At 57.3% G+C, this 27,617-nt stretch overlaps 1 protein-coding gene across 1 annotated transcript; it reads left to right on the top strand.

The window, feature by feature from the left end:
* Positions 1 to 483: 483 nt before the first annotated feature.
* SLC43A2 (solute carrier family 43 member 2) lies at positions 484 to 27,617 on the top strand. The gene is made up of 14 exons (XM_081172074.1): positions 484 to 557; positions 3,968 to 4,200; positions 8,676 to 8,925; positions 10,277 to 10,332; positions 11,241 to 11,317; positions 14,295 to 14,387; positions 16,078 to 16,211; positions 16,748 to 16,950; positions 17,765 to 17,911; positions 19,720 to 19,864; positions 20,930 to 21,059; positions 21,581 to 21,654; positions 23,610 to 23,733; positions 26,309 to 27,617. Exons 2-14 carry the CDS (start codon positions 4,041 to 4,043, stop codon positions 26,468 to 26,470), a joined length of 1,755 nt encoding a protein of 584 aa, XP_081028200.1. The 5' UTR covers positions 484 to 557; positions 3,968 to 4,040; the 3' UTR covers positions 26,471 to 27,617.

Here is a 27,617-nt window from a genome sequence, read left to right as displayed (position 1 = left end):
AAGGCGACGACCTCCGGGGCGCCCGCGGGCGGCGCGACGAACCTCAAGTCCTGGCCCGCCGCGGCTGCGCTGCTTCGCCGTTTCTTCCTCCTCCGCCAAGTGCGCGGCTCTGGCGGCCTCCTCCTCCCCGAGGCCCCGGCAGGCACCTGCTGCAGGCGGGAGGGGACCCCGCGCCCCCGACTCGACGCCCCTGCGCCCCCTCGCCGGCAGCGCGCAGAAGCCGGGCGCGCGCGGCAGCCAGGTGAGTCTCGGGCGGGCGGAGGGCCGGGGGCATCGCGGCGAGGCCCGCTTCCCCCGGCCCTCCGGGGCCTGGGCGGCGCGCCGGGAGAGCCACTCTGCGCATGGCCAGAGGCACCCTCGTCCCGCGGCGAGTAGCGGAGCGAGCTCCCCGTCGCCGGGCGGGCGCGGCCTGATTGGTCCCCGGCCTGTTTCTAGCTGCGCCGCCGCCAATCAGCGCCCCGCCTTGTTTTGCTCCTCCGGCCGCATAAAAGGCGCGGAGCCGCTGCCGGCCCGGCCCAGGAAAGCAGCGGCGGAGCAGCAGGAGCCGCGGCGGGCAGGTGAGCGAGCCGCGGGAGGCCGGCTGCGCCCGGGGACGCGGAGGGGCGCTGCCCGGCTGGCCCTCCCCGAGCCGGGCGCCCCGTTGCTCTCCTCCGGGGGATCCTCGGGACCCCGGAGCCCCCTCGCCGCGCTCTCCCCATCTCGCTTAGGGATGAGGTGGGACCCCCGTCCCGGACTCGACTTCCAGGCTGGGGACCGGGGGGGGGCGCTGGGGGGGGCAGCCCTGTCCTAAGCAGCGTCTCTTGGGGGGTGTCCTGGTGGAAAGGGGGTGCCCCCTTGTTTGCTAAAGGGGAGGAGAGAGGAGCCTTGCCGAGCGAGCATCTCTTTGGGCGGGGGGGGGGTCCTTTCCGGGCGCCCCCCAAGCAGGACGCGAAGGCAGCAGCCTTCCCCTAATCAGGCATGTGATCTTCAGAGGTACACTGCCTTAGCACATGGAGGCTTTACTTCGTTATCCTCGCTGATTGCGCTCGATACATCTAGTTTCTGTCGAATTCATCTTATCTTGGCAGCTATTGCCGCATCTTGTGATGGTGAGATCCAGAGTTTTTGGGTGCTGTGTGCGAAGAAGTCCCTTCTCTTGGATTGTCCTAATCTCCTGCTCTTCTGCCTTCATTGTGTGGCCCCTGAGGGAGGGAAAACTTTTATCTCTCCACACCAGGAATAATCTTGCACACCACTGTGATCTCTCTTCTTATCTTTTCTCTAAACTAAAAAGACCCAAAAGCAGCCTTGCCTCATAGGGGAGTCTGTCCATCCCCTGGATCAGTTTGGCGGCACTCTTATGAACCTTTTCCAACTCTGCAATTCTCTTTCTTTCTTTCTTTCTTTCTTTCTTTCTTGGTTCCAGATCTGTGCGGCTGCACCACAGATTTATGCAAAGGCATCGTGAGTCAAGGGCAGTTCTCTCTGCCTTGCCTAATAATTTCCCATTTTTAACTGCAGCTGCACACTGAGGGCTCTTTTCCCCTGCTTCTAAATAGTTGTCTCCGGGTGCAATTTGGATTGGGGCCATTTTGCTGTGTGGGTGGTGGTGGTGGTGGGGTTTAACCCCTAGTTGTGCAATTGCGTAATTTTAGACTCCTAACTTCATGGTCTTATGGGAGCCCCCCACAATTTAGGAAGCAACATGCATTACTTACTCAGAATTAGGATGGGGGCTCTATTCTGCTGACTGGGCTTTGGGTTCCCAGTGCCCCACTGATTAAGCCTTCCCACACTTTAAACCACCCACCTCCTTTGCTCCGCAAGCTCTGGATATTTCTTAAATGACCACAGCCAGTTCAGACCCCATCAGAAGATAGATAGATAAACTTTATTCGCATTAGCCAATGGCCATAGCAACATAAAACAAGCAATATATATAATTAAAAAAAAACAATGGGTAAAAAGGGCATTCAAATGACCAAGATTATCGTTCAGATAGTGGCCCATCAGAATTTCACCCCCCCACCCAATAAACGTGCACCACAGAGAACCACACTTGTATTTGAAAGTCCATTTTGGAGAGATCCTTCTGGAAATCTTTGGAAATTCCTCTTTCGTTTTTAACCACCCTAGATAATTTGGTACCATCAGCAGACTTGGCCACCTCCCTGTTCACCCCAACTCCTGGTCGCATGTTCAAAAGAACAACTCCCCATATTGGGTGGAAGAAAATCTCCTCCTGCCTCCAGGGGCTCATTTTCCATTGTTTTTACCCCTGTATTCAGAAGTTGGTTTAGCACTGCTTTCAAAACTATTTTTACCTGTTTCTGTGATGTGTTTGTAAACTGTCTTGAAATGCATGTAAAAGTCAACTGACTTTGTAATTATAATTAAATAAGAATGATCCTTGGAGGACCCCCCCCCCTCCCCAGCTTTCTTCCCCCTTCCATTGTGAGAGCTCCCCATTTATTATTCCCTCCAGTTGTTTATCTGGAAGAGGAACCTTCCGCTTAATCCTATCACTGCTGAGTTTACTTTGTGGAGATGTTTTGGGAAGTCCAGGGGTATCATGTTTGCTGGATGACCCTTATCGATGTGCTTGTTGACACTTTGAGAACACCCAGTGCCTGGCCTCTCTTTTGCAGGAGCTGCCAGGTAAGGCTTGCTCCTCCTAGGCTTCAGCAATGCTCTCCAGGCCTGCAATTCCTGGTTCTTTTAAAGTTTCCTTGGCTCCCTTCCACTTTTCCAATACGCTGCATATCTTTGCTAAAAGTTCACCCGTCCCGGGCGAACGCCCTTTGACCCCACAGTCTGGCTTCTTAATTCATAACTTGCCACTGGAATTTTCTGTCCCCTCTGTCTTGCCTTGGCTGTTGCCTCTTCCTCTGAGCCAAGAGAAGGGGAAATGGCAACAGGTACAGGGTGAGGAGTCACTTACACGGATCATGGCCTTGGACTGAGCCACCCACAGATCGCCTGACATGGAGCCCCATGGAGATCCTTGGTCCTCAGTCCTGGGCAGGGGGGGGGGACCTGTGTCTGCCACCAAGTGCCCCCTCCTCTCCACCAAAAGGCTTCGGGGATGGAGAGCTTAATTGAGCTGGGGGGCTGCTCCCAGGGGCCCCACAGGGAGCTTCAAGGGGCTGCTTCTTGCAGCATTTCTGGCTGGTTTTACAAGAGGGGTGAGTCCAGTAAGAGAGAGAATGAATTATTATTATTATCTTTATTTTGGCTATGTATACCCTGCCTTTAAAATGCTTCCAAATTATGAGGGGGTGGGTGGGGAATTCACAACAACACAACAAAACACAGATTGAAAATAAACCCAGTTAAACAAATATTAAAGAAGCAGAAAATAGCACCAGAGGAGACAGAGTGGAAGGAAGGATAGGAAACCACCTGTCTGATATGCCTGGGAGATGAGAAGGGGGGGGGGGAGGTTACCTGGAAGCCCCACCCCCACCCCAATCCACTTCCCCAGTCAGTCCTCTCCCACTCCAGGAGTTATCATCATAGAAATGGCTTAGTCAAGTGGGGGTAGATCAGGACTTTTCAGGGTCTTGCTTCCCTTCTCTGCCACTGGGGCTGGAGGATAACTCAATTTATTTCGCACCCCACAAAAAGTTGCTTCCTTCTGCTGAATCTGGATTCTGCTTAATTTTCAAAGCCCAATTAAAACTTGACAGAACTTTGCATTCCCTGACCTAGAATTTAATGCTGTGCCCCCCCCCCGTGATGTTTTGTAATGTGGTGCTTCTCCCTCATCCTCTGTCCCCCCCCTCAATGTAAGCGGCTACTAGTACTATTCATGGTGGCCGGGCAGGCGTGTGTGTTGAGGGTCTTGTGTCTCCTTGGTCTTCCTCCTCTCACCACTTAGAGGTGTGATTGGGACCTGCCTCTTCCAGGAGGGGGCTGCTCCTGTGGCTCCAGACCCCTTGGGAGCTCTCCCAGGGCCAAAGCATTTACCGCTTTCTGTTTCTTGCAGTTTGGAGGACCCCACGTGAAGAAGGCCCCGCTTGCCTCCCGCCGTCCTCGCCTTCGCCCTCCTCACCGTCGTCATGGCTCCCACTCTGGCCACGGCCCACCGGCGGCGCTGGTGGATGGCCTGCACGGCCGTGGTGGAAAACCTCTTCTTCTCTGCCGTCCTCCTGGGCTGGGGCTCCCTCCTCATCATGCTCAAGTCCGAGGGCTTCTACTCCTACTTGTGCCCCCCGCCAGGTAAGGGGAAAAATGGCTTCCTAGCTCTCCTGGGAGTGCTGCTGGGGGAGGCACTTGTGCCACCCGGTTGGGATCCTGGCCAGAGCTGACCTTGCTTCCTCCCTACATTTGCCAGGCAGGCCTTGGGAACAAACTTCCATTCCTGGCCAGCTTGAGCTGCTTCTGAACCAGCTCAACTGGACACGGCATTTGCAGGCCCTGGGAAAGGGGCGCGTCTGTGCGTATCCAAGTGCAGTGCTCTGTGCTGGATGTGGCAGGGGAATGAGCCACAGGCTGACTGGTGGGAGAAGCAGACCCTCTCTCTAAACTAAGTTGGGAAGGATTTCCTTTCATGCCAGGTAGGCAGGAGTGGGTGGTTCAGAGGAGTAGTAGGAGTGCCCCCTGAGCATCCCCACATGTCACATATTTCCCCCCTTCCTGAAGGGATTTACAGTATCGGAAGCGGGGAAAGCCTGTGGCTCTCCAGAGGCTGCTGAACTACAACTCCCATCAGCCCCAGCAAACGTGGCCAATGGCCAGGAGAGCTGCAACTCACCAGCGTTTCCCACAGCCCACCTCTCAAGCCCTTGAGGGATTTGGCGCCGTGGGCCTGGGCTTCTCGTAGGCTGTGGTGCCCCCTTGCCCACTGGGCCAGTCACTGCCAGGAAATTGCCCCCCCCCGTACACCCCCACCCCCAGGACTGAGTGGCCCCCAGTGTTGATAGCAGGATTTCCTATCTCCTCTCTCTCCACTGCCTTTCCTAGCTTCCCAGGCTCTGCTCTGGGCGCTTCCCTTGCAACATCTAATGATTAGCTTGTAAATGGATCTAGATGATTGCCAAAGATTAACAGCTGCGGGGGGGGGGGGGAATGAAGCCAACACTGGAGCGACTAGGTGGACTCTGTTGCTGCTCCCCTCCTGCTAAGGCTGGAGCAGACCTTACTGGCCAGGAGAGATTTATTTAAAACAGCATCTTCTCCTTCCCCCTCCCCACCTTGGCCGCTTACATATTTGCTGACGGCCTTAAAGCTTATCAGAAGACTTCTGCTAATCTGCAGAAAAAATGCCTTGTGTTGCAATTGGAAAAAGGTGCTGCCATTTATTGCTCAGTAATGACCGAGGAGACATTTCCGGTTTAGGGTGGTGGAGTTCAGTAGTTTTGGACTCTGGAATTAGTGGTCTTGTGCCCCTCCCTGTCTAGGGAACGTCAGGCCTAAGACAACCTTGCCGTGCCTGCTCCCCTCCCCAGCCCTTCTGGGCTCAGGCCCTGGCCTCTCTCCTGCCCTTGGTGGTGCCACAACTCCTGCAGGTGGCCTCTGATGATGAATCTGGCAGGCCAGTCCTGGGCTGGTGGGGCATTCCTGCTGCCTTTTGGACCAGGAGTTGAGTTGGTGGGCAGGCAAACAGACTGGCCTTTGCTATCTCAGGGCTGTCCTTGGGAGCAACAGTTGTAAGAGGAGGCAGCATCCGAAGAAGTCTGTTGCAAGCTGGCAGCCTCCTGGGGCTCTTGCGCGTGCCCAGCATTGTGTGTGTGTGTGTGTCCTCTTTGTTGCTCCGTCTGGCTTGGTCAGGACTGCCCTTTGGACGCCAAGTCAACCTTTCACTGGGTCTGAAGAGATGCCCCATTCAGGGCCAGGCAGAGGTTTGGTGGAAAGCAAGAGGCCTAGGGCGGTCCCTCAAGGGATGACTGTGCTCTGGGCTGGTTTCCTGCCCTCTGTGGCTGCTTCTGCTTCGGCTCCCGGAGGCAGGAAACAGGCTCCCTTTGCCAGAAAAGAGAAGCTGAGATTGCTGAGTCAAGGCAGCCAAGGCACAGGGCAGGAGGGGTGGAGTCCAGAGGGCAAGGGTCAAGGTGTGGGGTCACAGCCAAAGGGAGCCCCATTCCTTGGCTGGGACTTTGGTGTGGGGCTGTGCTGCAAGGCACATGGCTCCTTGTGAGATCCTCAGCCTCCTCTGTGGCAGGAGGGACTCTGGACCCTCCAGAATGGGTGCTGGCTTCTCACCCTCTCTCCCAGAGGGGAGCTTCTACCTAGAGAGAAGGGACCCTTCCCCCCCAACCTGGCCCACCCGCTCCTCCTACTCTGCCCCAGTCTTAATCGGTTGCCCCACTAACCCGTTGCCCTAGTAACCTGTTGAGCCAGCATCTTCTCCCTGCTGACTCTGCTTCCCTTATCTGCTTTTATCTGGGTGTCTAGGGCTGCTGCTGCTGCTGCTGCTGCTGCTTCTGCCTGCGTTTTCCTTCCAGAGTGGAGCTGAAGGCTGGGGGGCGGGGGGGGGGGAGAGAGAGAGAAGGGTCTTGCTCTGTGCAAATCCTGTTTCTGCTCTCGCTCCGCCCTTCCCTCCCTGGGCAGGCAGCTGAGATCACCCTGTTCTCCTTCAGTTTCCTGGGTTAATGAATGTCAAAGAGGCAGACGGCTGCCTGGAGGCTGCAGCCTGGCCTGCCTGGATTGCGGCTGGGGGACATTCTGTTTGTGGGGTGGGGAGGAAAACGGCACAAGCTTGAGTTGCAAGGAGGAAGCTGCCTCCGAACTCTCGGCAGGCTGTTTGTTGATCCAGCCAGCTCAGGTTTATTGCCTTCTCCGGCTTCCAGAGTCTCAGCGCTAAGCCCTCTCCATCACCTGCTACCTGAGATCCTCTTAGCTGCAGGATCATGGAGAGTGAACATCCTGGTTGGTGCCTTCAGAATGCAGAGTGTTCATGGGAGGGCACTCTGGTGTGTCCTCCCCCCAACCAGTGTATTTTTCATTGAAGTCACCCGCTGGAACTTGGCTCTGACTGCTCCACCTGTTGTTGTCATTATGTAAAAGAAGTCTGTGGTGGTTTGTACTTGCGTGTAGCCTGAGTCACACCCACCCAGGACTCCCGGGAGAGCTGGGGCAGCCGTGGGGCAGAGGGAACCCCTCTCTGGTGGACAGGGAGCCAGTTAAGCCACAATGGCTGTGCACTCCCTCCCCTCTTGGAAGCAGTAAATGCACCCGACTAATGCCTGTTGCTGGGAACCCTGAGTGCGGCTGTTTGGGGTACCTGGCTGGGCGCTGTGGGCCTCCTGCTGCTCAGGGCTCTCCTTCTGCTTCTATGCAGTCAGTATGAAATACGTGGGTTGCAGGGGAAGAGGAGTGAGGAGTAGGCACCCCCAGGGAGACTCCTGGTTGGGCCTGGGGCTAACGAATGAAGGATAACAAGCCAGGGCTGAGCACGGAGGTGGCACCACCAGTGAAAGACCACCAAAGGTCCCAGACTGGATTGGGTGGGATGAAGAATGGCAGCCAAGCTCCTGCACAAGTGGGGCCTGCAGCGAGGGAGTGTTCCTGTTCAGACCCCCCCCCCCACCTTGGCTTCAGAGAGCTGTCCCCATCAGCCCAGCTTGGCCCGCAGGTCCTTGGGCTGGCCATCCTCCGTGCCCTCGATGCCCTCAGGTCCATGCCAGGTAGGAGTGCCTGTCACCTGAGCCGGGGCTTCTCAAGGGCATGGCAAAGTGTCCCCTGCCGGAATCTGTGTTTCCACTACAAACAGTCCCCTGTTTGTGGTGAGGCAGCTGCTCCTGCAAAGCCAGTCCTGCTCTCAACTGGCAACTGGCGTGACTGAGCTGCAGCCGAGGGAACTCAGGTCGCTGGCAGCCTCCAACTGGCAGCCCCCTCCCTTGACAGTGGCTGCTGTGGTTTTCTCTGAAACACCCCCCCCCCTTTGGCAGAGTCTGTCCTTCCCCCTCCACCTGTTTCCTGCTTCTCCCTCTCAGTCAGGAGGACCCCCCCCCCCAGGCCCTGCATGCTTGAGCTGCTCTGCGGGTGCCCAGGTGAGGGAGCGTGTCTGCGAGTTTAGTTAATATTTGCACAGAGCCATTGGCAACAGAGGCCTCCCTCGTTGGGGGAAAGGGGTGGGTGGGCATTAGCCAGCTGTTGGGTTTGAAATGCTTCTGAGCAAGGGGGGGTGTTGTGCTTCTCTGAGCTCACAGCTGCAGCAGCAGCACTTCCCAGATTGGGTGATTGAACAGAGTCTGTCCATATTGCTCAGTATTTCCCACACTGGCTGGCAGCAGCTCCCCACAGCTACAGGCAGAGAAGGGTCTCTTGCTTGGGGAAGGGCTGTAGCTCAGGGGCAGCAGACAGTCCTGGGTTCAATCCCCACTATAGTCCCCAGGTAGGGCTGGGAAGGATTCCCTGCCTGAAACCCTGGAGAGCTGCTGCAGCCAGTGTAGGCAGCACTGAGCTAGACTGACCAAGGGCCTGACTTTGTATAAGGCCTCTGGCTCCCTGTGTTCCTGTGCCAAGCAGATGTTCTACCACTGAGCTCTGGCCCCTCTATACATGCCTGGAGAGCCTTTGCTGCCAGTCCGTGCAGATTATATGGAGCCAGGTGGATCACTGGGTGGCTTTCTGCTCCTGGCCGCTGGAGGTTTTCTGCTACAGCCGCCCTGTTAGTCCCAAAGGGCCCTGAGAGGCTGAGCTCCCTTTGGCGACGGCTGCTGCTGCCTGGGCTGACCTCCCTCATCTCCCTCCAGAGAACTCCACCAGCTCGGCGCACACCAGTCCCGCCAACTCCTCCCTGGCGATGGGCAACCGGACGGTGGCAGCAGCCTTGGCGGCCCCAGAGCCCGAGGTGCGCATGAACGGCTGGCTGATCTGCAAGGAGCAGGATGAGATGCTGAACCTCGCCTTCACCGTGGGCTCCTTCCTGCTCAGCGCCATCACCCTGCCCCTGGGCATCGTCATGGACAAGTATGGCCCCCGCAAGCTGCGGCTGCTGGGAAGGTGAGGCTGGGGGCTATTGGGTTCCTGAGCAGGGGTCTTGCCAGGGTTTCCCCCCAGGCATCAGACCAGGCCTGCTGGGTCCAAGCTGGAGGTTTCCTGAATCGAAGCAGAACTGGTCTTTAGCGCATGGTGGGTGTTTGTGGGTATTTGTGGGTGTTTGTGATTTGTGTGTTTGTTTGTGTTTGTTTGTGTATTTGTGTTTGTGTGTGTTTTCCCTTGCCTGAGCCTTTGCTTTGCCCCCAGCTGCAGGAGGCAGTGACAGCCAGCAACTGGGATGGCTTTAGAAGAGGATAAGGGAAATATGGGCAGGAATGTCTTCTAGCCAGTGGCCACTGTGGCTGTGCACTGCCTTTCGCTGGGTGAGGCTGTCTGCCTCTGAGTGCCAGTTGCTAGGAGTCTCTGTTGCGCTCAAGCCCTGTTATGGGGCTTCCCTTGGGGGCGCCTGGATGGTCCCTGTGAGGACAGGATGTGACCAGGCAGGTCCCCTTTGGCCTATTCCAGCTGCTTCTGACATTCTTATGAGTGCCTAAGGATCACTCATAAAGAGCAGCCTGCAGGATCAGGCCCATGCCCCATCCAGCCCAGCATCTTGCTCTCTCAGGGGCCAACCCGCTGCCTGCGAGAGGCCCACAAACAGCGTTTGTGCACCAGAGTCTTCTCCCCTCCTGTAATTTCCAGCAATTGGTATTTGGAAACAGGACTGCCTGGCCCAGCACCTGGGACTCCAGATTTTTTTGGGGTGGGATTAAAGGCAAAGAGCCTGGGGTGGGTGTGGGGAGGGAGAACCACCATCGCAGCTTGGGAAGCTCCACCTGCTGATGCCTGCAGGCCAGACTGCTCTTAAAAGCACAGGAGCAAACCAGTGGTAAAAAGCTGGCCCTTCTCTGCAGCAGAAGTGGGAGGGCGTCCTTCTCTCCTGGGGGTGGACCTGCAAACAGGCCAGCCGCCCCCAACCCTGTGTCCTCCAGGTGTTGCTGGACTCAGCTGGCACCACCACCACTCCCTCCCCCCCCCTTTGTCTTGCGTTTGGCCTGTGGGGCTCCCCCTGCTCTGCAAGTCTGGCATTTGCCCTGATCCAGCACAGATGTCTTGGAAAGTAGACCGGAGAGGAAAAGGGGAGGGGGAGACGAGGGGCAAAGAGGGAAGCCTGTATCAGTCTGTCTTCCTGTTTCAGCCTCCATTAATTGGGAGGAAATCAGAAAAAGTGACGAAGGCAGAGAAACCATGTCTGCTGGCTTCAGGTGCTAAGACAGACGACAGACATGGCAAGGCAGACATTCCCCCCCCACCTCATCAATCTTTCTCATAAGCTCTGCCAGCCTGTGACCAGTTGCCTTTTCCTCCATTGCAGCGCCTGTTTTTCTGTTTCCTGCGTCATGATCGCCTATGGAGCCAGCAACCCGGACTGTAAGTCGCCTAGTGGTTGTGGGGGGCAGGGGACAGGACCCCTGTCTCTAGGGGAAGGGGAGGTTGTTGTGGGCCAGGGGCTGTCGGGTGGGGTTTGTGCCCAGTCCTGCCTCCAACCTGGACTCCCCCTTCTGTGGCCTTGGCTGTCTTTGGGTGGCCGGGCACCTGAGAAGCCAAGTTGGTTAAAAGCACAGCCTGAATCAAGGGTGAGCAGCCTGCAGTTCTCCTGATGCTTCCAAATGACAGCTCCCATCTTCCCTGGGCATTGGCAGCAGCCATGAGAGTTGAGGGGTTTTTATTCTCCAGCTATGTGAGAAAGGCCACATCTACCCAGGGGTACAGCACTTCCCAGTCCAGTCCTGGGCATCTCCAGCGAAAGGGGCAGGAGAGGCCCCTGCCTGAAAGCTACTTTGTGGGGAGGGAGCTATAGGTCCATGGGGAGAGCCCTCCCCAAAGTGGGGGGCTTTGCAGCAGACGATGTCCCTGGTTCAAGCCCTGGCAGCCACCTCTGCGGTTGCATGAGGACCAGGTCACTGCAGCTGCTGGCATCAGGAAGACCCCAGAGAAACTGCGGCTGGTCTGGGCAGATGCTCAGCTACATGGACCTGCAGTAAAAAGCAGCTCTGCTCATGTTCTCATTCAGAACCACAAGGACTACTAGAATCTTCCCTTTGGGGGAAGGACCACAGCTCAGTGGCAGGGCAGAAGGTCTCACGCTCAGTCCCTGGAAGAATGTCCCGTTGCAAAAGGAATCTCAGCACTCTGTATGGAATGGAGCTGGGGGGCTGGCAGATCTGGCCCTCTCCCTGTTTCGCAAAGCTGGGGTTGAGCTAGAAGGCCATTGGGGGTTTTGCTGGTGGGCCTGCTGCCCCACTGACGACCTCTGCCCTCCCTCCTTCCCTCCTCAGCTCTGTCGGTGCTGATCTTCATGTCCCTGGCACTGAACGGCTTTGGGGGGATGTGCATGACCTTTACTTCGCTCACGGTGAGTGCAGAGAGAGAGTGCGCGGGGAGGACGGGAGGGGCTCCCTGTACCTGGCAGCTGATGCCCCCCACCCCAGAGTCCCTGCCTGGCCTCCCCTTCACCCCTCCAGCCCTTTCAGGGACCTCAAAATGGGAAGAGCGAATGAATCTGCCAGGACTGAGGCCTCATTGAGGAAGTGGAGGCCTCTGGTGCCCAGGGCTGTTTTTTCCGCTTGTCTTGAAGGCTTCACTTCCTTCTCCCGAATCTTGCACATTCTCAGGCTCCCTTCACCCCTCCCACCTGTGGTTTTGTTGCACCAAAGTCTCTTGGAAATGAAGATGTGGTTACAGACCGCCAAGCGGTCCCCTGCCCCAAACTGGGTTGAGAACAGGAACGGGCTGCCGGGGGGGTTCTGTGTTCCCAAATCTCCTGGTCCCCCACTGCACCCATTGACTCTGGCTGTGAAAGAGTCTCGAGAGCAGATATTGGGGTATTTTTTGAGGGGGGGAGTTGTCAGTTTTTCCAATCCTGAATGGGCTTTGCCTGGACCCAGGCTGTGTGCTCCCTCCAAGCCAGGGCTTCCTCTGAGCGGAAGGGACCTGGGGGGGGGGTGTCCCTAAACCCAGGAGGCAACCTGCTTTCCGGTTCCCAGGATGGTCTCCCCGAGACCCTCTTCTGGCAGCTGGAGGGGCTCAAGAAGGTTTTACCTGGGGTGCTTTCCCTCCAGGCAGCCCTGAACCCCCCAGCACCTCTCCTCCTGCAGGGGTGGGCCTCAGCCTCCCCCCCCCCCCGCGGGTGGCGTACAGCACTGCAGTGCAGTCCAGGATGCGGCTGCAGCCGGCTTCCTCTTCCCCTCCCCTCTCTGAACGCAGAACAAATCTGCAAGCTGCTCGCCTCCTCTGCTCTGGGGTTATTTAAGGACCCGGCTGCTGCATTGCATCCAAAGCGCTGCAGCTAGAGAGGCGGGGGGGGGACAGAGCCAGGTGGAAGCTCCCCCCCCCCACATCACTGCCAACCCCCCTTTCCTGCTAGAGAGATCCTCACAGCAGGAATATCCTCAGCCCTGTAAACAGGCAGCTGCAACAGGAGCCCGGGCAGCCTTTGGAAAAAGCAGCCAGATCTCTCTGGGCATGTTGAGGGGGGGGGCTCTTGAGCTGGGGGAGGGTGGAGAACGTCATAGTCTCTGCCCCCTTCCCTGGCACCTCCCTGTGTCCCCTTCAGATGGGCGGCCAGTGAAATGTCTCTTCAGCTGGTGGGGGCAGATGGCAGCCATGGTGCAACACGCCTGGAAGCCGGGGAAGGCTGGCTGAACGGGGAAGATCTGAGTCTCCCACTTCTCTCTCTCCCCCCCCCCCCGGGCCAGCTCCTTTCACAACTTGCTTTATCTTTTCCATGCAGGGCTAAGATATCTTCTCTCTTGGCCATTGCTTGCCCAGACAGGGCAAGGGCGGGAGCTGTTTTTCTGTTTCCAAAGTGGTGCTTCCTTCTCCTGTTGGCCCCTTGTAGGGATGCTTGTCCCACTGCAGCCTCTCAGGGCTGGAGGGAGCGAGTGTGCCTGGTGCCTTTGGTGTGCAGAAGCTGCAGGGTGGCCAAGAGTGGGGCTGAGAGAGGCACAAAATGGGCACCGGAGTTCATGGAGGAAATTGTCCCATTTACCGTAATATTCTGATGGACTGTGTTTCTGAGTCAAGGCTGGTGTGTGCTTCCAGAGGTCAAGTGCCAGGCCGGCCAGCCATTTCCTCAGAGGCTTAGTGTGGGCAGCTGGCTGGACAATACCCCCCCCCCCTGGCTTCTCGCTGGGCCTCTTGCACGCAGCCTAACCCAGCAGAGCACATTCAGCCAGAGCTGGGGAAGGACAAGACCTGAGAGGTACGTGCGCATCCAGGTCTTGTTTTGTTGGCAGGCAAGGCAGCCTGGAAGGGTGACTTCGTCAGCACTGCCCTCGGCTGCCTCCACACAGACTTGCCCAGCCTTTGCAATCTTCTTCCCACGAGGGTGAGCCCAGGGCAAGAGTTGTTGTGACATTTGGGAAACTGCCTTGCACTGAGTCAGCGCATTTGCACCACTCGTTCTGGGCTCTCTCCTCCGACTGACGGCAGCTGCCTTTTTTGAACCCAGAGCCTTCTGCAGGCAAACAAGCCATGGCATTTTCTCATTTGGATCCTGGAGGGAAAAGGCTTTGAAACAGAAAGCCTGATGTCGCAGAAGAGTCTTTGCCCCACATGTTGCCAGGGTGCTGAGTGGATATACTGAGCTTGCGTGTTAAGGGACAGCCCTGGCCCCCGAGGAAGCCCCAGGGTGGGTTGTGGAGGGCAGCAGAGTGTGTGCAGAGAGCAAGCCTTGCAAAGCCCCAGCCCCACCTTGTCCCTTGCCTCGGAAGAGGGAGGGTCCCTTTGTCGGCTGAGCCACCTCCTGGCCCAGTTGTGGGAGATGGCAGTCAGGCTTGCTGGCTGCAACTGGTGGGGCTTCTGACAGACCCGGCAGGGCTGGCTGCTTTTGGGGGACACTATGCTCTCGTTTTGTATTTTCACATTGTGAAGCGTCCTGTGATCTCCAGGTGAAATGCGGGGTACAAATTAAATAAACGAACGAATTTCCTGTTCCCTGGCAAGCAACCTCTTCCAGCTCTGAGGGGGCTGTAAAGGGCTTGTGAGAGGCTTCATCTTGCTGGTTGGACTTGGCTTACAGGCATTTGAAATGGTACCAGAAAGCCTGCAAACTGTGTGGGGACGCCAGGGGGTTACGGGGCTCTCAGACAGCTTTTAACTTTTTAAAGGGGGGAAAGCAAATCTGCCTCCTGCACTGGATACCACAAGATATGGAGACCTCCCTCCCAAAGCTACCCTAGGAAGCCTCTTGATGAGACTGGCAGCAACTGCACTGCCCTCCTGCCCCCCTGGTTTCTGCTCCCGAGTAAACAGGCTCCTTTCCTCCCCACACAGCCCACCTGCCCTAACCCTCCCCTTCTTCCTGCCTTCCTTCCTTCCTTCCTTCTCAGCTGCCCAACATGTTTGGCGACCTTCGCTCCACCTTCATCGCCCTCATGATTGGCTCTTACGCCTCGTCGGCTGTGACCTTCCCAGGAGTCAAGGTAGGTTGGCTGGAGCTCCAGCTTGTTGCTGCCGGAGGCGGATGGGGTCCTTTTCCAGTGATGCAGGCGAGTGGCGCTGTGGGGAGCGGGGGTCCCTTGTCCTATTGGGCTGCATCAATAGGAGTATAGCATCTAGATCAAGGGAAGTAATAGTGCCACTGTATTCTGCTCTGGTCAGACCTCACCTGGAGTACTGTGTCCAGTTCTGGGCACCACAGTTCAAGAAGGACACTGACAAACTGGAACGTGTCCAGAGGAGCGCAACCAAAATGGTCAAAGGCCTGGAAACGATGCCTTATGAGGAATGGCTAAGGGAGCTGGGCATGTTTAGCCTGGAGAAGAGGAGGTTAAGGGGTGATATGATAGCCATGTTCAAATATATATAAGGATGTCACATAGAGGAGAGAGAAAGGTTATTTTCTGCTGCTCCAGAGAAGCGGACACAGAGCAATGGATCCAAACTACAAGAAAGAAGATTCCACCTAAACATTAGGAAGAACTTCCTGACAGTAAGAGCTGTTCGAACGTGGAATTTGCTGCCCAGGAGTGTGGTGGCGTCTCCTTCTTTGGAGGTCTTTAAGCAGAGGCTTGACATCCATATGTCAGGAGTGCTCTGATGGTGTTTCCTGCTTGGCAGGGGGTTGGACTCGATGGCCCTTGTGGTCTCTTCCAACTCTGATTCTATGATTCTATGAAATGCAGGGATGGGCTCTCTGGGGGAGGTATTTAAACTCCTCCAGCTTCTCTACAGTGACTGTCTGCCCCCCCCCCACTCCAAAAAAAGGGATGCCGTCTGTTGAGAGAGCAATGGGGGAATTCTCAGTAACTGGCCTTGGCATTTCAGTCATTCTGCCAGCTTCCTGCTACTGACCTCCCAAAACCTCAATGCCACCGTGAAGTGAGATGAGCTTTCCTAGAATTCTGCTGGCCCCACGATGAGAATGTGAAGGTCCCCTTAACCAAGGGGTTGCTTAAAATACGCAAATAAACTGGAGGTGAATAAGCAGAATTCATATTTTTAACCCACTTGTGGCTGGCAGAATAGGCAGCCATGCCCAGCTTGTCTTTCCACGGAGGAATCTGCAGGAAAGAGGGCATTATACCAGGGGCCTCTTATTGCAAACTGATGGACAGAAAAAGCAGGACGGAAATAAGACATTTGGGGCAGCGGCTGCAGAATCCAGTTCCAAATCCCCAGACTCCCCAATGCCAGCTGTGGGAAGATGCTTTTTGTTGGCCGGACGAGCTGTGCGATTGGCCTTAAGGCCTGACATGGGACAGGAAACCCCCAAGCAGGAGGTCAGGGGAACAGGCCCAGCACTCTCCCCTTTCGTTCCTCTGGCATTGGGGAAAGGGCCCCTTGGCTGGTGGGGCTGCTCTGTTTCGCCATCATGGCAAACACCTCTTGATAGCCCCCCCCCCATACATTTGTCTCATCCCCTTTGAGGTTGACTGTGATGACTTACGGAATTCATTGCAAGAAGATGCAGAGTTACATGACAGAAAAATAAATGGAGCATCTTCTGTGCTTCTGCTCTGACATCCGGACTCTTCCATGGCAAATGCCTTCGACCTGAGATGCCCCCCTAGCCCGGGGGGAAGGAGGGGGTCCTGCTGCTGCCGCTACCTCTGGTGACCCCCCAAGGGCCTGGCTGGTGATGGCTGCCTTTTCCTCCCTTTGCCCCTCCAGGTGATCTATGACTTTGGCGTCTCCTTCATCCTCATCCTGGTTGTCTGGGCCTGCTGTGCCGGCCTTGTCTTCTTCAACTGCTTCTTCAACTGGCCCCTTGAGCCCTTCCCAGGCCCAGAAGACATGGACTACACGTAAGTCCTGTTGGTGTGTGTTGGGGGGACCCTTGGCTGCCCTTCTGAGACCCCCCCTCAGGCTTTCCTTAGGATGGGTGGTGGCCCTTCCTGGGAATTTTTCACCTCGTCCGCCACAGTGCATTGAATCGCAGAATTGTTGCATTGCAAGGGACCCATCTAGCCCATCCCTGCAACACAGGAGCTTGCCATGTCCACATTACTTCCATGATACATGGCAAGTCAAACATGCTGAGGGTATTATGTTGCACCCATGAGCAAGGCCTCTCCAGAGCTTCATGCCAGCCAGGGGTGGGTGGGTGTCTGGGGACGCAGGCAGGGCATTTCCAAACCCCCACTCTTTTGGGGTGGGATTCAGCAAATGAGAAGTTGGTGGTCCCGGAGTGGCTGATGCCTCGCCTCCCTGCAGGCAGTCCGGGGCAGATGCTCCCTTGAACCGGGTGCCCGTCAGCAGCCCAGCCCAGATGCTGCAAGTAGGGCAGCAGGTCAGGCAGACGTCCCAACCCTCCTCTGCCCTCTTTCTTCCCACTGGACAGGGTGAAGATCAAGTTCAGCTGGCTGGGATTCGACCACAAGATCACCGGGAAGCAGTTCTACAAGCAGGTGACGACGGTGGGCCGACGCCTGAGTGTGGGCGGCTCCATGAAGAACCCAAAGGAGCAGGCTGCCCTGCAGGAGAGCAAGAACCTCTGCCTCTCCACCGTGGACCTGGAAGTCAAGTGCGAGCCGGACAGCGCAGGTGGGGCAACCAGCGAGATGGTCCTATGGTCGTCTCTTCCTGGACCCACACGTGTGTGTGTGTGTGTGTGTGTGTGTGTGAGAGAGAGAGAGAGAGAGAGAGAGAGAGAGAGAGAGAGAGCGCTGTCAGGGCTGCCAACCCCCCCCCCCCATGTGGAAATGCAACTTTGTCTTACTGCTGTGTGTTTCTGGTGATGCAGAGTCCAGTGTGAGCTTCCCCCTCAGCTCTCCATCGGAGGAAGGACTGGGGACGTCCTGGGAAGGGCCATGGTCTACTCTTCCTCCTCCTCCCCCAGGGAGCAAATGGCCCCCTGCCCAGCCCCAGGGCCATTCCTCTCTCTCTCTTCCAGAGGTTTGGCAGGAGTTGACCAAACCATGAAAGACACGGAGAGGGTTGTCTGCCCCTTTACTGATGTTGGAGCACTTCCTTTGTCTGTGCAGATATTCAGCAAGCCCCACTTGGTCCCCAACAGAGTGTCCAGAAATAAAACAAGCACAATCTTAGTAAAAACTGTGCCAAATTTAAAGCTTATAGCAACATGAAAAGCAGTATCACGAAACGCACAGCACAGGGGGAAATTGCTTCCTCCACTTGTGTGGGCCACACACTTTGGCCAGCCATGTCTGCACAGACTGTTTCCTCCCAGCCCCAGTGAATGATTTGGGGCTATGCATTTGCAGGATGAATGCAGAGTGTTCTTTGGGATGAGCAGGAGCTGCCTCAGTGACCCTGTGCTGGCCAAATGGCCCGGGGGGCAACTGGCGTCTCCCAAGGAGCCCCTTCCTTATTTCCTCCCTCCTTCCTCCCCCCGCAGCCTCCCCGTCCTTCATGCACAGCGTCTTCAGCCCCATCCTGCTGCTCAGCCTGGTCACCATGTGCGTCACGCAGCTGAGGCTCATCTTCTACATGGGCGCCATGAACAACATCCTGGAGTTCCTGGTGGGCGGGGATCTGCAGACAGGTGGGTGCAGGCCCCCTCCCCCCCCCGCGGCTTGCAAGGGAAGAGCAGCGCTTGCCCTGCCTGCACAGAGTCAGCCGCCGGGCATCCTCAGGCCAGCGGAACAGTGCCTTGAAATATTCTCTAAGCGCCTTTCTCGAATAAAAAGCCGCCTGACTCGTCGGTGGCCTCCCAAGAGGTCCTTGGGCCTTTAGAAGCATTGGAAGCCAACAGTTCCTAGTTTCACCTCCCTTCTATACGTTTAAAGTACATTTATGCCACATTAACAGTCATGGCTTCCCCCAAAGAGTCATGGGAACTGTAGTTTGCTACTCACAAAACTGCGATTCCCAGCACTGCCAACAAACTACAGATTTTATATAATAATATAATTATTATTCATGCTCTGCCCACCTAGGGTTCTTTGGGGGCTGCCCCATCATTCAAAGGCACAGCACTCTCAGTTCAGTGTCAGGAATCGCACCCATTCCACTGAGGAGTGTGGCGCTCACATACGCTTGGCATCTTGGTCACCCAGGACGACTTTGCCACTGGGTGGTTCCTTCACAGGGTGAAATGGGGGCTTTTTGTGGCGGGGGGGGGGGAGGCTCAGGAAGCCACACTGTGCGGTGCTCCTTGCAGACCCCTCTTTGTGCTGGGTCTTCAGGTGTTGCCAGCACCTGCTGCTGCCAGCCGGGTCCAGCTGGCCTGGCTGTGCCTCCAAGCATAGGCTGGCAGACGCTGAATGCCAGGCTAATTTCGGCCCTGTTTCTGTGACACCCTTGGGTGTCTCGTGGCTCAGGGGTACCTGAGTTCAGTTCCTCAGAATGCCCTGACAACTCTTTCTGGTTTGCGGGAGAGAAAAAATCGGTCAGCTGCTGCTTGTGGTGCTGCTGCTGGCTGGGGGGGGGGGAGTTTCCTGGCTCTCGCTTCCCTTCCTCGCCCTCCCCAGAGCGAAGGGAGAAGCCCAGCAGCTGACAGGGTGTCACTGGGGGAAGGGGGGGTTTGTGCTTGTGAGCTTCAGCGCCGCTGACTCAAGGCCCGTATTTATAGCGGCTGGAAGGGAGCCAGCCAGGAAAGGGAGCGATTTCCATGAGCTGGTTGTTTGTCTTTTGCACAACAGGACGAAACCATTTGTGTCTTGCGCACCGAGATCCAGTTTGGGCTTGTTAAATCTGGAATCTGCGAGGCAGATAAATCAAGAGGCGCTTTCATGAAAACAACAGGGAGGCTCAGGGGAAGGGAAGCGCAGCCGAGCGAGCAAGTGGCCGGGCGGGCGGGCGGGCGGGGGGGGTTGAAGCTGAGCGGCTGCCAAGCCGACCCCCTCCCACCCCTCCTCTCTTCTTGGGGCTTCGCTGCTTGGCAAGCTCTGCTGTGGGGGGGGGGGCAGCCTTTCGGCCTTCACTCTGGACTTCCAGACCCCCCACTTCCCTCCTGACTCTGCTCTGGTGTCCTCAAACACTTTGCCCCCAGCCTGGGGGGCTGTGGCTGCATCTCCTCAGGGGGCTGGGTCTTGCTCTTCACCACCCCTCCACCAAGGAGGCGCCCAGGCTCAGGACTTGGGAGAGAAGGGCCCGTCTGTGGCCCTGCAGAGGCTGCTGGACTCCAACTCCCATCATCTCCTTGTCTGTGCTGGCTGCTGGAGGAGCACAGCCCCTGGACGGCCACAGGTGTCCCCTCTTTTAAAGGGATGCATCTCATCACACACACAGTGCCCCTCCTTTGCTTGTTGGCCAGCTGCCCTCCCCCCAGTCTCCCCTTTCCAGCCACCCAAACCCCGCAGGCCTTCGCCTGGCCCTGCCCTGACGCCGCCCTTCCTCTCTCCCTCCCAGTGGACCTTTACACCACCATCTTCGGAGTCCTGCAGCTCCTCTGCCTGATGACGGCCCCCGTCATCGGATACATCATGGACTGGAAGCTCAAGGAGTGTGACGATGGCGCTGCGGAGGAGGCGGACGAGGGGAGCGCCCCCGGCCAGTGAGTAGCACAAAGGCAGGCTGCGAGGGCACTCGCTGCCCTGTGGATCCTCCGTCTGGGGAGGGTGACCCCCAGCTCCTTCCTCCCCAGGGGAGTCTAACCAGACAGGAGGAGTCTGAGGTCACTAGGCCAAGCCTGGAAGCACAGTCTGCCCAGCCCTCGGCTGACCTAGAAAGATCAAGAGCCTGGAGGCCGATGTGGAGAGATGCCTCCGCCTTCATTTTTGCCAGGAGCCAGTGGTTGGCTTGTGGCTAGGCCTCCTTTGCCCAGCTTGCCACCCAACCAGCTGCCCTCCTGGGGGAAAGGGCAGGAGTGGGGAGCGTCTGAGCTCCTCCAGCAGATACTGGGCTCCCAGCAGTACGGGAGGAGGGGCTCAGCTGCTGCCCACTGCTGGCATGACCCCAGGGCTCGTGTGTGTGTGTGTGTGTGTGTGTGTGTGTGTGTGTGTGTGGAACACTGGCCTTTGGGCCCCTCCAAAGGGTCTGAGGTGGGTCTACAGCAGCACAAAACACCCTGCAAGTATCTGGTAAAACAACCTAGATGCGACTGCCCCAAACGCTCAGGTGGGTCACAGGCCTGAAAAGGCTGAGGACTTGTGGCATGGTGGGTGAAAAGAGGGGCAGGCTCCTGTGGCCCCTCTCTCTTTGCCAAGCAGTTGAGACTCCACAGCAGGGACCCCCACCAGGCAGCAGGATTGAGGGGCATTGCCCAGACCCCGACTGCTGTGACTGTGACATAGAAGCACAGCCTTGGACTCAGCCAGACCCCCAGTCCAATTACCCCAGTACTGCCTACACTAACTTGGCAGCAATGGCTCTCCAGGGATTCCCCTCCTTGCAGATGCCTGGGACCTTCTGCATGCAAAGCAGCTGCTCTTCCTCTAATTTGCTGATCTACTCGATCCCTTTTTTGTACCACCTTCTCTCCCAAGGTGTTGGGAATCTCACACCATCTTTTGTTGTGCAGCGAAGGCTGGAGACCTGGGCCTCCCTCCCCCCTTGCGGATCTCCCACTGGCCCCTGCAAGCCCCTCTGACCCCCTCCATTCCTCTCCCTCTCCCTGCAGGGGCAGCAAGAAGAAGCGCCGAGACAGGCAGATCCAGAAGGTGGAGAACGCCACCCGTGCTTTCGCTTTCACCAATCTGCTGCTGGTGGGCTTTGGGATCACCTGCCTCATTCCCAACCTGCCTTTACAAGTGAGTAGCTGGCAGGGAGAGCAGTTGTCAAAGGCTCAGCACAATAGAGGGCCGGGAGGTGCTGTGGGGGCCAGCCCAGGCCTCACCTGTTTGCTGGCTTGTGAGCAGGATCCCCACTTCCCAGCCTGTTTGAACAAGGGGCCCCTCCAACCCCACCTGCTCCCAGTAGGCAGATAACATGTGCTAAGTTGAAAGATGCTTGGTCATAAGACCATCAGAAGGACCTGTTGGATCAGGCCCAAGGGGGGGGGGAGCCCCACGTTGTGTGCAAATGTCCTTTCTCTTCTGACAGTCAGCTTTGTGGGACGTCTCTGGGTTCGAGTGTGCTGATCCTTCTTCATGCTTCTGTGGATGGAAGGGGGTCCCCGTGGAGGGGAGGGGGCAGCCCTGCAAGCTCCCCAGAGGGAAGAGGGATGGGCAAGTAGTTGGCACTTGCCCAGGGGGCAGTATGTGTGTGCTGGGCATTCAGAAGGTGACTTGGGGTGAGAATTCAGGATTGTGTGTCTTTCCCCCTTTTCCAGATCCTCTCCTTCATCTTGCACACCATCGTGAGAGGGTTCATCCATTCTGCCGTGGGCGGCCTCTACGCAGCCGTGTAAGTCTAGTCCTCAGCCGGCCTCTGGCCATGTCTGTTTGCCCAATCGTCCGCCTGGGCTTTGCTGCCGCCCACTTTGTTTACAGGCACCCAGTTCCCGGCTGGGGACGCTCCTTTTCCCTGGCCACCTTGCCCTACCTTCCAGCCCGTTTCTGGGTCATGTTTTTCCTCCTTCTTGGATTAGCTTATGAGCAGCTGTGGCTGCTGGCTGTGGGCCTGCTTCTCTGGGTGTTGCTCAAGGGGAGGGTGCTGAACATGACCCACATGCTTTCATCCTCTGCACCTGATACCCATTTGATGTCACCCTCTGCTCTGGTTGCAGCATTCCTGGTGGGAGCAAAACAGTTTCCTAATCGCAGGCCCAGCCCAGGGATCCCGCCCTCTGCTTAGGCCACCCAGGCGCTTCTCTCCACCACAACACCCCCTTCCTTTGGTGAGCCCCATCTAGGCCAGGGTCTCTGGGGGAGCCCAAGGATGCTGTCCTCTTGCCTATCAGGCATGCAACGCTCAACCCATAACCAGATCTGGTTTCAGCTGCTGCAGCTCAGCTAGACCTGACTTGGGTGTTTTTGTCCTTGGGTTTGTTTTTTAATCAAAGAAGTATACAAACGTGATGATCAATGCGGGAGTTGTTGGTCCAGCTCCAGTTCTTGGCTTTTCAACATTGCTCAACTGGAGGAGGAGGAGGAGGAAGAGAAGCCCTCTGGCCTGCTTTCCCAGGCTCCTGTTTTCTCCTGGCAACCTCCAGCCTTCAACACTTTCCAATCAATGATGCTGATCTGCCTGGCTTGGCTGGGCCACTCCTCTAGGGCTCCTTCGTGCCCAGGCAGGCGGTGGGAAGGCAGCCAAGGCTTGTAGCCCAACCTGGACTCTGTTTGCTCAGAGGTGCCCCAAATTCCAGCTCAGGGTGTGTGGAGACTTGAAATCCAGGGGGCTGTGGTCCAAAGCAGTCGTTTCTGGCCAAGGGCACTCTGGTCTGGGGTGCAAGTGATCTGGCCCAAGGTCTGGACTCAGGGCACAAATGCCATAAATATTTTAGCTTCCTTTCCCACCCACTTGAGAGAAGCTTGGAACACGTTACCCAGAAGCATCCCCTTGGGACAGCTAAATTTGATCAGTTAAGCTTGTGCATTTAGCCTTTTTGTGGGATTTGATGGCGTGGAAACCAGAGGATTGTAGGCTTTCCCTGCTTCCAAACACAAACATCTAGTCCTCATTTTTGCTTGGGCAAGGGGGAAAATAATCTCTGCCCATGTTCTGCTGAAGACTTTGAAGGTAGAGGAGGGAAACGGCAGAGTTCCCCTCCTGCATCCTGCCCTGTGGCTGCTCCAGCTGTGCTCCCCACAGGGCAGAATTGCCCAAGCTGCTGCTGGAGAGGCTGGAATGAAGAACGCCAGGAGCGTGAGTTGCCAGGGAGCGGCAGGGCTTTGGGGAAATCCTGCTTTATGGCTGCTTGCTGTGTCTGCCACGTGGGGCCTTTCTGCTCAGAGCCTCCATGCCCCTGAATGCCAGCGGTGAAGAACATAAGCAGAGCCCCGGCGCTGAATCCGGCCACAGGGGCTCATCCAGTCCAGCGCCCTGTTTTGTAGCTAGATGCTCCAGAGGGAAGGTCCCACTGGCAGGGCCTGAGGGCAGCATGTGGCTCCTGGTGACTGGCACCCAGGGGCATTTACTGCCTCCAGTAGAGGAGGAAGATGACAAAGCAGGAAGGGGACTTATGCCTTCACACTCTGCCTTCAGGGCTTGCTGGAAGCACCTGGCTGGCCGCTGGACTGGAAGGCAGATATGGACGGGGCCTCCTGCTCAGATTCTGAGGGGCTGTTAGAAAAGTCTCCAAGGCCTTTGCTTCCAGAGAGTAATGGGCTGTGGGGCTGGGCTCGGGGTGGAGCCCCACGTGGCCAGGCTGTGAGTGCAGAAACATGACTGCCCCCTTTCTTCCCCCCCCTCTCCTGCAGGTACCCCTCCACGCAATTTGGCAGCTTGACAGGGCTGCAGTCTCTGGTCAGCGCCCTCTTTGCCCTCCTGCAACAGCCCCTCTTCCTGGCCATGATGGGGCCCTTGGAAGGAGACCCTCTCTGGGTAAGTAAGTGGTTGGGTGGCTGGCGCAGTGGAGCTCCCAGCGCTTGGCTTTTGTGCAGAGGAAACGGCAAGGGACAGTCAGTCGGCTGCATCTTACTCAGGAGACCCATTTAAATCAATAGACCTGGCCTCTGTGGCACTATCCTTTTTAATGAGTTTAGTCGGAGTAGAGCTGAGTTGGAGACAACCCTTTAATTCCAAAAGCAGCCTTGGGGGGCTTTCCTGGGCAGGCAAAGGGCTGGGATAGCTCTCCCCCCTCCAGCTGTTTCTCTGCTCAGCACTGATGCCCCCACCCAGGTGCTTTTCTCAGCCACAGGCACTCCTAACCCTCTCCTGTGGGGAAAACACGCCAGGGCTGGTGGGGCTGATCTTTAAGTGGGCACACGCAGTTGGAGGGGAGGCAAAGGAGACCCTCTCTTGGCCATTCCTCTGCACAGACTTGAAGCAAGAAGCTGCCTTTGGTTTGGGAGAAAACCGCGCCGGGTGTGTGTGGGTGGGTGAAGCCCATTCTGGCTGCCTCTGTCTCCCTCTGGTTGGCAGGGCTCTTGTAAAAGCAGGAAACCCGTGGCCACAGTAATTCTTAGCACCCAGGTACCCGCAAGAGAGGAAGCCCCCAAGCAGGCAGGGTTCGGAGGGCAGCAGCAACTCTCCCCTCTTGGGATTCACCCAGCCAGCACCCAGCATTTACTGCCTCTGGCAGTGCAGGAACGACAGAGCCTTTGACAGGGGCTGCCTTTCCTCCTTTGGAGCAGAAGGCTATGGGACATAGTCTGCTGCTTCTGCCACGCAGGCTCCCCCAGGGCGCCCAGCTCCCGCTCTGGAAAGTGTTCCAGGGCCTGTTTGGGAAGTGGACGTGGCTGCTTGGATCCTCTGGCTGGGCTCCCAGAGGCCACGTTGTTTTCTGTTTAGACAGCAGAGCACCTGACACCTGCCTGGGAGCAGCTGAGGGCTGGCTGGCAGCCGCTGGTCTGTTTCCAAATCATGATGGGGGCACATGGGTTGCGGAGCGCAGCAGAGCAGTGCTGCCGGAGGGAGGCTGGCAGGAGCAGAGGACTCCTTCCTGTGGGCGCTGTGTCTTCCTGGGGGAAGAAACAGTTCAGTAACTGCTTGGCATTTCCAGCTTCTGTTTTTTCCTGGGTTTGGGGCTGGCGCAGACCCCTTCCCTCCTTCCCTTACAACTGGAGCTGCTGTGGGGAGACCCCAGTGGGTGCTGCTGGCCTGTAGCAGGAGTTTGCAGAGCTCTTGTGGCAACCAGCCAGCCTGGGGAGGAGCCACTTCCACACAATGCCTTAAAAACCCCATCCCCACAAAAAAGGGTTTTCAAGAGAGCAGAGCCCCCACGCTCCTAGGCTGCTGCAGGGGCAGTGCTCTGCCCCCCGAGAAGATCTTGGCTTGTTGGCCAGCGAATGATACCCAAGCAGATAATCCCAAGTGGGGTGGGGGCAAAATCCTGGCCACATGGGATCTCCTGCAGCTCTTTTCCCCCCAGCCCAGATCTGAGCAGGAGGTCAGATCCTGCCCTCCAACCAACACCTGGCCTTGTTGTGTAAACATACCCAGGTTGCACAGGTAAACGGCCTCGGTCCAGTATACCTGAAGGAGCGTCTCCACCCCCATCGTTCAGCCCAGACACTGAGGTCCAGCTCCGAGGGCCTTCTGGCGGTTCCCTCGCTGCGAGAAGCCAAGTTACAGGGAACCAGGCAGAGGGCCTTTTCGGTAGTGGTACCCGCCCTGTGGAACGCCCTCCCACCAGATGTCAAAGAGAACAACAGCTACCAAACTTTTAGAAGACATCTGAAGGCAGCCCTGTTTAGGGAAGCTTTTAATGTTTAATAGGTTATTGTATTTTAGTGTTCTGTTGGAAGCCGCCTAGAGTGGCTGGGGAAATCCAGCCAGATGGGCGGGGTATAAATTATAAATAATAATAATAATAATTAATTAATTTTATTAACACCCAGGGAGGGGGCCTCACATCCCTCAGCTGCTCCCCCCCCCATCCTGGGGGCAGGGAGAGTACGCTGGAGAGTATGCTTGGCTTGCAGAAGGCTCTCCCCTCCAGTTCAAGCTGGGGGAGGCAGGTGCTTCAAGGTGACATCCCTCATCATCCTCACCACTGAGTGTTGGGGAATCCGACTATGGGGGCTACTGCCTTATAGAGTCTAACCAAGCTGGCCCTCTGGCTCAGTACTGCCAGCACTGGCTGGCAGCAGGGCTTTGGGGCCATTCCTTTCCCAGCACTCCCTGGGCTCTCCCACTGAGCCACAGCCCCTCCGAAGCCCCTGTGCAAACAGATCAGGCTCCAGGCAGGCTTAGCTGCAAGAACGAACACTCTGTTGCTGCCCTGGAGCAGCTCCTTTGCTGCCATTGCCACACCCTCCTCCTGCTCCCTGTACAAAGGCACCTCAAGGATCTCGAGGCAAAGGGGGGTGCTGGGCAGCTGGAACCCCCTACCCTCACCCCCCATGCCTGCTACAGGGCTTCTGCTGGCCACCAGGCTCTTCATCTTGGGCTGAGCTTCAGCCTTTCCTCTGCCCTCCTCCTGCTGACACTGCTGGCCTCTTCTGTCCTCCTGCAGGTCAACGTGGGGCTCCTGGGGGCAAGCATGCTGGGCTTCTGCCTCCCGCTCTACCTGATCTTCTTCCGCCGGCGGCTGGAGCGCGAGAAGCAGCAGAAGAGCGAAGATGCCAAGCTCTTCCTCAAGATCAACGGCACACCCAGCCAGGAGGCCTTTGTCTAGGAGGTGGCTTCTCTTTGCCGGACTGGGCTGGGAGCCTCCATGGGCAAAGGCAGCAGCCTCTCCTCCCACTCCCTGGTGGTGCTGCTTGTGCCCCCCTGGCAGCTCCTGCCTTGTCCTCCTCTGCCCAGCCTCCAGAGACAGGCAGCGGCTGGGCCAGCATGGGCCTCACCTGAGTCCTCAACGGCCACACACAGCGTCACGCCTCTTCTGCTCCCTCGCTGCTTGTTCACAGGACTCTGGTGCTGCAGGGGCGCTGACTGGTCTGCAAAAGCAGAGCCCCTTCACTGCCCCCAACTGCAGCTTGCGCCAGTGCAGGACACAGGTGCTCTCTTGCCGCCCTCCTCTGCCCTCTGCCATTCCTGGAGCCCAGAAGCAAGCCTCTTCCCCCTGCCTCCAGACTCCAGTCCGTCCTCCAGCCTGAAGGGGTGAGGAGAGGAGGGGAGCCCAATGGGACTCTGCAGACTGACCTGGGCAACAGCCACGGACCTCTTCGTTCTGCTCCGGACAGGCCTCATGGCTCCTTGCTGCAGGGCAAGGGGCTGCCTCTGGGCCACTGAGGGGGCAAGGAAGATTGGGGGGCGCATCCAGCTGGCCTGGATCTAGAGGCGGAGGAGCTGGGGCCTTCCCCCTTGCTCCCCACTAAAGGGCTGGTCTGATGTGAAGCTGGCACTGAATTTTGCAGGGTTGCTGGGAGCCGGGTGCCTGTGTGCGGAGCTTGCTCTCCTCTCTGCCTGGGGAGGGAGCAGCTCCTGCTTTGCAAAGCAATAAATAGGCTGGCGGGGGGGGGGGGGCTAGACTGAGCTCCAGGGAGGCAAGCTTGATGAATGTTCCCCTATCCCTTTCCTGAAAGGGATGCCACAAGCTTGCCCACCCCTCTCCATCCGTAGCTATTTGGGGATCTCTCAGGCCAAGGGGGGTCAGGGTGGCGGATGTCTTTGCCCCGGAAGGTACTTGGGCTCACCCTGATCCTCTTCTACTGGCAGCCTGGTGGAGCCGCTGCGCCCCCTGGTGGCCGACAGTCACTCCACAGGGAGGGCCATTTACTCACACGTAGTGACAATGGCAAGGATGACACAGCCTGTTTTGTGTGTTCTGAACAACCTCCTCCCCTGCTGTCTCGTCTCTTAAAAAAAGAAAGAAAAACCCA

This window comes from Podarcis bocagei (assembly GCF_964188305.1).
Source record: "Podarcis bocagei genome assembly, chromosome: 15".
Classification (NCBI taxonomy): Eukaryota; Metazoa; Chordata; class Lepidosauria; order Squamata; family Lacertidae; genus Podarcis; species Podarcis bocagei.
The sequence above is the reverse complement of the archived record's forward strand: the minus strand, read 5'-3'. Positions and strand labels throughout refer to the sequence as shown.